General features: G+C 48.7%; 1 protein-coding gene across 1 annotated transcript; it reads left to right on the top strand.

Annotated features, from left to right (window-relative positions):
* The first annotated feature begins 5,075 nt into the window (after positions 1-5,075).
* On the top strand, positions 5,076-9,798 carry SRSF6 (serine and arginine rich splicing factor 6). Its single transcript, XM_072879114.1, has 6 exons — positions 5,076-5,249; positions 5,577-5,725; positions 7,140-7,267; positions 7,499-7,707; positions 8,064-8,153; positions 8,273-9,798. The coding sequence occupies exons 1-6, from the start codon at positions 5,143-5,145 to the stop codon at positions 8,634-8,636; spliced, it is 1,047 nt and encodes a 348-aa protein (XP_072735215.1). The 5' UTR covers positions 5,076-5,142; the 3' UTR covers positions 8,637-9,798.
* Positions 9,799-10,169: the final 371 nt, after the last annotated feature.

Raw genomic sequence — 10,169 nt, 5'->3', positions numbered from 1 at the left:
GAGACCTCATGCCCTCTGCTCTCCCTAAGCCTCCGCTCCCCACAGACAAAGTGAAGACGCAGTACATCTGCAGCGAAATGCCCAGTGATGGCAGGTATGATCACAGCAGCCAAATACCCAACGATCACCGTACCCAGATACACCTGCCAAAGACCCGAACTGAACCTGCCCACGTTTTGCACGTGAATCCAGACTTGCCCTCCAGTGCCAGCGCCTATGGGATCCACACAAAGGAGCTATGGAAAAACGTGAGAAAACCAGCCAGCCTGCCGGCCTGCCCATTTTGCCTCTTGAGCAGCACGTGGGTTCAGAACTGGGTTCTCCGTCAGAGAGATGTGACGAGGCCGAGGCGACGGGAGAGGGAAGTGTAACAGAAGCAGTCAGACACGTGACAGCAGCATCCTGAGACGCCAGTCTTGCAACAAACAGCTGGTGCATAATAAATTCATGCTATGCATATTTTATACTGTTTTCACGAGACACTCACATACGGCCATACCCACTGCTGGCAAGACTGGAGAAAGGACATGAATTTCACACCAAGGGCTCCTCTGACAACAGATTATAAGAAATAATCACTAGCCAAATATTAGCCCTTGACAAGACAGACAAATTACATGCGATACTTTTTATTGGACTAACAATAAAAGATCCGCAAAAGGTTACCAGCGCTCTGCTTTGTATCTCACAGATTATGATTAATTACAGATTTCAAACCTTTGTACTGAGAGATTAGAGCCTTTCGCCCTTAGGAGGAAAAAAGATGAACTGTAATTTCTTCTTATGATGCTCTTCCCACCTTCCACTCTGGAAGTGGTATGAAAAGACTGTAATACTTTTCTTTCTCCATTTCTCTCTTTGTCTTAAATGCCCAGGAAAAAGCACCAAAGGTTTGAACTGCAGAGTTGCGATTTCCAGTTCTGCAGCACCAGTTGATTTGACAGATCAGGCCATAAAACTAATGCATTTGAGATGTTTATCCTGGGTTCCCAGGGGTCAGGAACACACGTCCCTCTGTGTGTGAGAAAGGCTGTTGATTCAAAGGCTGAACCTGCTGCTGCATGTGCTCATGTACGTTAGGAATAGGACTGTTAAGTCAAGGGCGTAAAAATAATAGGACACAACAGAGATAGGTCAGGGAAATGGCCTGGCACCACTGATCCAGAAGGATGAAGAAGATAATTAGATCTTATCTGCCTCTCCTTTGAACCACATCCACCAGCCTGCCTGGACTGTGTAAGAGGTGAGGTTCATCTCTGGTCACTATGTCACTGTTTTACAGCCAATTCTTGCCTTCCAGGGTTACCAGCAGACCATAAGAGAAGGCGTAAGACAGCACAGGGCTGAGGCCATTCTAATCACAGCCAAGGCTGGTCAGATAGGTCCCTAAGTGGCCTTGGAATAGGGGGAGTTTTTGTCATTCTCCTTCTAGGCACCAGGCTGGTCCTAACCCAGCCATCAAGCCCGCCCAAGGTGGGCGAAGGCCAGAGGAAGAAGAAACAATGTGAAAAACAGATAACTGATTATGGGGGACAAAGAGTGAAAAAAGGGCAGGGGTGTGAGAATCAAGGATTTGAAAATGGCTTGAGGGGGCACTGGAGGGGGACACGGAGCATGGCACCCAGTGAGGAGGCACCTTGAAGGCCCTTTATCCCTCCTCAAGTAGAGGAACAGAAAAACAAAACAAGGCTGCAAGATCCTAATGTGAATCCTCCCTCGCTTTCCATGTGGCCTCAGCAAATCTCTCTCTGTTGCCACCTGCCAAGAACTTTGAGATGTCTTCCCAGAGTGGGCCATCATATAATGGGGGCCCTTGGAAGCCTGAAAGACACACCAGCCAGCACTGGGGTATCAGGATTCCATGGAACATGGGACTTCACATCCTATAAGGTCACATCCTCTGTATACTTCTAAAAAGCATATGGGGCGCAGGCACCGATACTTCTTTGGTGAAAGGGGCACTGCGCATGTGGAGATACGCGCACGGCTCCTCTGTCACTGGATGTGCTCGCGCGTGTACGATGGAGAGCTGTTCTGCATGTGTGCTTTTCCCGTCCAGAAGTGGGGAGGCCCCCGGTGCCTCGGGCCCAGGCGGCTCTGCTCGCCTCATCAGCAGGATGTGTTGTTGCTAGTAATGAGCCAGACCAAGCAGAGATGGAATCAGGCAACTGTCTCTCCTTTCCCTTCCTAGACGCTCCCTTGACCCAGCAAATGCACTCCTACTGCCATGTGTCCCTTTCCTGACCCCCCTCTCTTCGGCGCTGCTTTGTTGCGTACTCGTTAGGGGATTTTTTCCAACCTGATGTTGCTTTTGGGAGTGGGTTTGTCTGATTGTCACATTACAGGAGGACCGGCTCACTCGTTTGCTTTTGTTTGCCACTGCTTCACATCCCAGCGCTCGGGATGGGTAGGTCCCAAGCTCAGTTCTTCGTATGCATAAAACCAGGCCAGAAAGTGCAGGGACTGCCTGTGCTCATTCATGCTGCATATGGCCCTTAGCTGAACAGACTGTTTGTCATCCATTTCTAGAGCGCTGTGTGGGGATATTCTCCCAAGAAAAGGCAGTGATATAAACACCAGCTGAGGTCTCAGAGCTCAGAGGACGCATGGACAGTGTTTCTGTCATGAAGAATTTATTTTTCCTTGTTGGAAGGGGGAAAGAAATTCCTTATACTAAGAGGCAGAGACGTTGAAATGAGTGTCATCACCTAGGAGAGAGCAGCTTTTACGGGCTGTGAGGAAAGTACAGAAGTGCAGATCTTTCAGGAAAGGCAGTTATTTAAGGCTCTGATCTTTGCATAAGAGCATCCACTTGCAGGGAAGCCCTCAAGAACAGGCTTAGCTTTCCTTCTTAGCCTTGAACTTCAGTACAGGCTTACACACTATCTGCAACCGAGCACAGGACGTTTTAGCAAGAACTATCTGATTGGGTTGCTTCCAGCAAGCCTTAGCACGCAGCTCTCCTACTCCGTAGGTGCCAGCACAGACAATTTCAAATGAATGCTCATATCCAAGGTTTTTAAAATTTGGGCCAGCGAATCATTATCCTCTCATGAGAACAGGAGTGGAAAATAACAGAATATAGCTGTAGTGGGGAGAGGACCTTTATGATCAGACATTATAACCTGCAGTTATCTCAAAGAAGATGCAAATGACTTTAACTAACGTATTTTTTTTATATTGTAAGTTTTTGGTAGGAGGAGCCATCCTTTAGTTCTGTGTATACAACACTCAATGCAATGGTATTACTGTCCATGGGAGAGGCTCAGAGGTACTATTACATTTTAGCAATAAATAGCTATAATACTTTTCCCACTTACCTGTTTCTGAGAAAGCACTGGTGCGTCAGAGCTTGATCTCTAAGCAGAACAGCTGAAAGTTGAAGATCATGTGTGAGAGACATCCCAACTCTTCCAGGAGAGCTTTTATTTCAGGAGGCTCAGGGCAAGGTACACCGTATCTTGTGCCATTCCCCTCTGTGCCAGGCTACTCAGGACTAGAAAAAAAGCCTTTTGAATTCTCTACACAGAGCTGATGAACGCTACCGCCTGGCTAATGGTGAAATCTAGCCACAACTCAAAATATCTCCTGGCGGTATTGTATGAAAAAACTACAGCAGGCCTGTAAATTAGTGACTTATCTGTGTAAGCCTGTCTAAAGCAGACAGAAAACACTCAATGAACTCATGAAATCTTCCAAGCACCGTCCACTATAATAGAAGAGAAAGCGGTCACTCATACTATATGAAACAAGCTTTTATGAAATGAGAAAAAAATGAGACTCAAGAGGTTTCCCCCACTTCTTTAACTCAAACTCAGCAGTTGCTTTGTTACAGATTAAGCCAGGGCAACGTCCTGAAGACTGAAGGCACTCGTGGTGTCTTTGGTGGGTCGCATGACTGAGGCTGATGCTCACAGTATTGAAGCATTAGGTGAACACGAGCTGCTCTTCACACAGCTGGGAAAAATCCAGGAGTAAGAGTAAATGTGGCCTTTTCACCTTAAATATTTAAATTGTATAGTATACAATATAAAAATGTTACATGTATTAGAGTAACATACATTCCTATCAAATATACAAATCAAAGTATACACTATGAAATAGTAAAACGTAAAGCCCAGCAGGCTGAAACAGGAGTTTTATTAACATACTGGGAGGACTTTTTCTGATTCAGAACAAATATTAATGGGAAACCGGGACACAGAACTTGGTAACTTTGGGCTGGTATTAGGGATCGCTCCTATGTAACTGGGTCTAGAAAGCAACTCCATGGCCTCTGGGCTTCCCGGCCCCCGAGGGACCCGCCCGCGGCGCAGCCCTCCCGTCCCGGGGCCTTGCTCGGACCGACCCTGGGCTATAGCACACGGCCTTCAGACGCGCTGCCGCCGGCCAGGCCGCCCGCCTTCCCCGCCAGCGCCCGCTCCCATCCAGCCGTCACGCAGACCTGGCTGAGGCGGGCCCGGTCGGGGCTGACTGACACAGCCGGACCGCGGCCCATGCCGGCTCAGCCGCCACCCGGCGGGCTGCGGCCGAGGGGCCGCTCTGGCCTGCAGGCACGGGGCGGAGGGCGGCGGCGGGCGCAGCAGCCCCCTCAGCGGCGGTAAAGGAGGCACCGCACCGCAGCGCACATCGCCGCACCGCACCGCACCGCACCGCACATCACCGCAGGCGCGCGGGCAAGGCCCGGGGCCGCAGGCCCGGCCCCGAACACCCATGGCAGGCGCCGCTGCGCATGCGCAGAGCAGCGCGGCCCGCCCCGCTCGCCGGAGCCCGCCAGCGCCCAGCGCGTGCGCTCGCGCGGCCTGTCGCCCGCGAGCGCACGCGCGGAGCTCCGCGCGTGCGCGTAGCCAGCCTCCCCTCCCTCGCCTCGCCAGCGCCTACTCGCGGGAGCGTGATGACGTCCGCGCCGCGTTCCCCGTCCCCTCCTGGCGCGCGCCGTAACGTCCGCACCGCGCCCCGCCCCCCGGTATAAAAGCGGCGGCGGGCGGCGGGCGCCATTGTGCTGCGGAGCAGGCCGCGGCTGTGGCAGCGTGTGGGCCTGGCAGCGCCGCTCCCCGCGCCCTCTCGCCGCCTCTCTCTTTCTCTCTCTCTTCCCCCCTTTCTCTTTCTCCTCTCCTCTCCCTGCCCCCCTCTGCCGCGGACATGCCGCGCGTCTATATCGGCCGCCTGAGCTACCACGTCCGGGAGAAGGACATCCAGCGCTTCTTCAGCGGCTATGGCCGCCTGCTCGAGGTCGACCTCAAAAACGGGTGAGTGCCGTCCCGCGGCCCGAGGGCCGGCACCGCCCGGCGGGCGCCCCTCCGCCCCCCGCTCCCCTCGCCGTGCCCGGGGCCGGGCGGGCCGCGCCCGCCGCCCCCCTCCCTTCCTCCTCCCCCATGTTGTCGGCCGCTCCCGCCGCGCTGCCGCGTGGCGCCCGGCTCAAGATGGCGGCGGCGCGGGGGGAGCGGGGGCGCTGCGGCGGGGCCGGTCCCTTTGTCCCGGCCCGGCTCGCGCGGCCCCCCTGCCCCGGGAGCCGCTGGAGGGGGGGGGCGGAGGGGCCGGGCCGGTGGCTGAGGGGGCCTTTCTTCTCCCGGCAGTTACGGCTTCGTGGAGTTCGAGGACTCCCGCGACGCCGACGATGCCGTTTACGAGCTGAACGGCAAGGATCTGTGCGGGGAGCGCGTGATCGTGGAGCACGCCCGCGGCCCCCGCCGCGACAGGGACGGGTACAGCTACAGTAGTCGCAGTGAGTACGGGCCCATCTTCCTGCGTGGTTATAGGGCTGCTTCGGGCGAGGGGCAGGAGGCGAGGGGAGGCGGCTCGGCTGTGTTGGCAGGGCAGAGCCGGGGGTGATTGAGTGGATGGGACCGAGTCCCGTGGGGCTGAGGGCGTGGGGTGTGGCTGTCTCCGCGAGCGTGGTAGTCGGGGGTACCTGGTGCATCGCTGGGAGCAAGCTAGCTGCTGGCTTAGGGCTGCAGCCGTTTCTCCTGGCGCCAGCGTTGCACTCAGATATCCCCGAAGAAACTTACGAGGGCAAATATGTGAAGCAATTCTGGCTGCAAAGTTGTGGCCTTCTAGAAAGGGTTTCTTGTTAATTAGAAATGATATGCTCTGCTAATTTAAAGGCTCCAGTGTTCTTGGGAGCATTTAGATGAAACAGTGATGTTGCATCACTAATGTTAATAAATGCTGTTGCATAATTGGGGTAGAAGCACTCAGCTCTGAACTTTCATGTGAATGTTTCAGTTGAATATATAGAAGGGGTGGGGGGAGGTTTTCAAGCAGGAATCTGTTGTACTAAGTGGGGGATATCGTAAATATTTCTATGCTCAGCTAACTTGTATAGCTTCTTGAGCTGAGCTATATAGAACTTAACTGGCCTAGTACTGTAATTAAAAGTACTAAGGTTCATCTTTCAGTAATCTCTAGAAGCTCGGTGTTTGGGGGGGTGGGTATCTGTCGTTTTAAAAAGAATCAAATGTATGTTGTTTAAAATTGTTGCATGTTCAATTCAAACTTTTTAACAAGTCCTTGATGTTTCAATTTAAAAGTGACCAGTGGGGCTGAGGCTGTGTCCACTGAGGCTAAGATGACTGCCTTTCCTGATTGGCCATGGCTTTTCCATACATTGTGTGACCCTTGCCCTATGACCCTTTGGCTGACCTTACCGGAAGCCATGACGACAGCAGCCTTTTGCCATTAGACGCAGGGTGATGGTGAGGATTCCAAGGGTTAGACAAAACTGGTTAAACTGAACTAGGTGACTGTTACCTTGCGTGTTTTGTGGCCAAACCACCACCAAAAACCTCATACTGTGATGTAAGTACTTAGTGTAACTAGTAAACGTTTTTGTAAAATGTAGAAATGCATGTAATCAGTTAAGTTTTATATTTTACAATGTTCTGTAAAATAAAACTTAGCAAGGTGAATCTAATAAGGAGCAGTCACTCTCTAACAGATCTTAGGAGCACAGACTTGTAGGATTTTAGTCTGTTTGACTTGCCATTAATATAGATTATGGCAAAATTGCAAAGTTTATTGGAGGCTTAGAGAAATAAAGTCCTACTCCAGTAAATATAACTGTTTAACTAACTTTTTCAGAACATTTAGTTTTCTTCATGCTAGGAGACAATCTAACTTTATTTCTTTGTACAATAAAGGTGGGGGTGGTGGCGGATATAGCAGTCGGAGACAATCTGGAAGAGATAAATACGGACCGCCTGTTCGTACAGAGTACAGACTGATTGTTGAAAACCTTTCCAGTCGCTGTAGTTGGCAGGATTTGAAAGTATGTATTAATGTTCTATCGTAGAGCCTGTTGTGACTAGCAGGAAGCAATAACTTCCTTTAATATTCATGTTCGTTTTGATTTAGGTAGAAGTAATTGAGAAGTATTTGTGCATGAACGTTTACACGCAGTTAATGTTTCTTTAATTTGCTCAGACTTGTCTTAAGCTAATGTACTTGCAGAGCGTAAGCATGTGGAATGGTTATGTAATGCTTCATCTACTCCCTAAAGGATTTCATGAGGCAAGCTGGTGAGGTAACCTATGCAGATGCTCACAAAGAACGTACAAATGAAGGAGTGATAGAGTTCCGATCTTACTCGGACATGAAGCGTGCCCTGGACAAACTGGATGGCACAGAGATAAATGGAAGGAAGATCAGGCTGGTTGAAGACAAGCCACGGTCAAGCCATAGGCGATCTTACTCTGGCAGCAGGTCAAGGTAACTTCTGGGACACGTCAGTGTCTGCATCAAGACTGCTTACCCTAAGAATGGGTGTGGGTAGCCCTACCTGCAATAGTTACCTTCAGTTGATATTTTAGGAGTAGGATGATGCCTGAGAATGTAGAAGGCATTATTTTATGTAATAGAGCAAAGCCAGGTTTGAGAGTTTTTCACATGTGAAACATCAGATGTAACTCATGGGCAGTATATCAAATCTAGGTGGGTTAATAGTACATCTTGATGTGGCCGTACTTTTTTTTGAGAAGTTCTTTAGCAGCTCTTCTCTGCCAGATAGCATATCAGGGCACACCAGACAAAGAATAAGGGGCAATTTACATTTTAAATGTTTCTAGGTCACGATCTAGAAGACGGTCTAGAAGCAGAAGTCGTAGGAGTAGGAGCAGCCGCAGCAGGTCCCGTAGTGTCTCCAAAAGCCGCTCGCGGTAAGTGATACACTGTTTTCTGTTGGTACAGGAATTGCTACTTATTAATTGATAGATACTTACAACTGCTGTAAGTACACTTCAGTTCATGCAGAATAAACTCTGTCTCTTTTTGAAAGGTCTAAATCCAGGTCACGAAGCAAAGACCGCTCACGTTCCAGATCTAAAAGCAGGAAGTCTAGATCAAAGAGCAAATCGAAGCCCAAGTCTGACAGGGGTTCACGCTCTCACAGCAGATCCAAGGAGAAGTCTGAGAAGTCTCGGTCCAGATCCAGGTCCAGGTCTCGATCTCCCAAAGAAAATGGTAAAGGAGACGCTAAGTCTAAGTCCAGGTCAAGGAGTAGGTCTCGTTCCAATTCTCCGCAGCAGCAGCCATCTGCCAAGGCTCGTTCAGAGTCACCACCCAAAAGAGCTGCATCGAGGTCCCGCTCCAGATCTCGTTCAAAATCTCGCTCACGATCAAGATCTAGTTCAAGAGATTAAGACTAGAACTCTCCTCTTACATTGCACACTATTACGGAACATTTTCCTACTTGTCAGGCCATTAGTGTTATGTTAGTACTTCAGAAGTTGGTTTTTTTTCTCTTGCAGGAGTGAATGGCCTAAGAACTAAGTCATGAGGCATAAAGGTTTAATTTGTATCCCAAATTTGAAAATACGAGATGGGATGGTGGTACAAAGCAGGAAAAGTCCCCATTTTGTAGAAATTCAGCCAGAAGTTTGATTTTATAGCATTTCTGCAGGAGTAACTTAACTACTCTTAAGTGCAAAGTGGTTTTTATATTAAAAATAAACTGAATATAAACAGGCTTAAATCTGGGCTTTTTTGGAAGTATCATTTTTTCCTATTTTTTTCATGGTTTTAGAACTATGGGTATCATTAGCTTAATAGGTTACAGCTTGCTACCAAAGGCAGGATTGCCTTGCTGGGCAGGTCAGATAATTCTCTGGTTTATTGTAATTTGTGGAAGCAGGCTGCAAACTATATAAACCGGTAACAATACTAGGAAGATTTTAGACCAGCAATAAACTCAAGTTGGAGCATTTGTGTGTATCTTAACTTGCCAAAAGAACATTCCCCCCCATACTGTGACTGTATTAAAGGTAATAAAGGTACTCTGGAACCTGTATCGTACAGTATTGCTGAAAAATCCTACGTTTCAAACTTGAAAGAATGAAAGCTTTCTGACTTTTTTTTGCTTGAATATCAAGTGTCACTCAGTTGTCAGACACTAATGTGTCTCTTGGATGTGGTCCAAGTCACTAGTATGTTGTATGGTTTGTCAGCCTCCAAATACCTATTGGATATGAAAACTAGGTAAATAAAATTGTCTTCCCTCCCTTTTGACTGATTTATGTTAACATATTTTGCTTCAGACTAGGAGAACTATAATCCTATTGTGTGTAAGTCTGAACTTTGTTGGAAATGTAATCTCTTTGAGCTAGAGTTCTAGTCTTAACAAAGGCTTTGCTAAACCACAGTTGCCAATTCACTTAAATTGTGGAATAGAGGACTCATCCCAAAAATTCCCCTTTATAGCTGAATTGATTTTTGTAACATGCAATAGCAAATGTTAGAACTGCCTTGTACTCTTTATACAACGTGTAGTTTGACTTGTATAAAATTAAATTGGTGACTCACAAACTCTTGTGTTTATTGCAGTGTAATGGGATTCTTTTTCTGCCTCTCATGCTGGGGAAATCTCAATTTATCCTACTTGCCTCTTTTGCTGGAGTAACTTCTTTGTTTTAGTAAGAGACTTGGGAGCTCTTGAAATGCACTTGGCTTTGTGCTTGAGACCAGCTAGCCAGCCAAGCACCGTTTTCCCCAATACATTGTCCTTTCTTCAGGCGTGACTGGATGTGAAAGCAGCACCTCTGGTCAGAACTTCACACATCTGTTCAGATGAACTGGATCAGGCACAAGGAGCATATCAAGCGCATGTTCACATGCAACTTGATGCCAACTTTTCTTTCCTGGAATTGCTTTATGATCTAAACGGTTCTCTTGAAAAT

The sequence above is a fragment of the Ciconia boyciana genome, chromosome 14 (assembly GCF_034638445.1).
Source record: "Ciconia boyciana chromosome 14, ASM3463844v1, whole genome shotgun sequence".
Classification (NCBI taxonomy): Eukaryota; Metazoa; Chordata; class Aves; order Ciconiiformes; family Ciconiidae; genus Ciconia; species Ciconia boyciana.
This window is presented reverse-complemented; position numbering and strand designations above follow the sequence as displayed.

Coding starts and splice junctions, on each gene's coding strand:
- SRSF6 (XM_072879114.1), top strand. CDS start 5,143: ATGCCGCGCGTCTATATCGGCCGCCTGAGCTACCACGTCCGGGAGAAG. Junction 5,250..5,576: donor GAGGTCGACCTCAAAAACGG/GTGAGTGCCGTC, acceptor TTCTCCCGGCAG/TTACGGCTTCGTGGAGTTCG. Junction 8,154..8,272: donor GTCTCCAAAAGCCGCTCGCG/GTAAGTGATACA, acceptor TCTTTTTGAAAG/GTCTAAATCCAGGTCACGAA.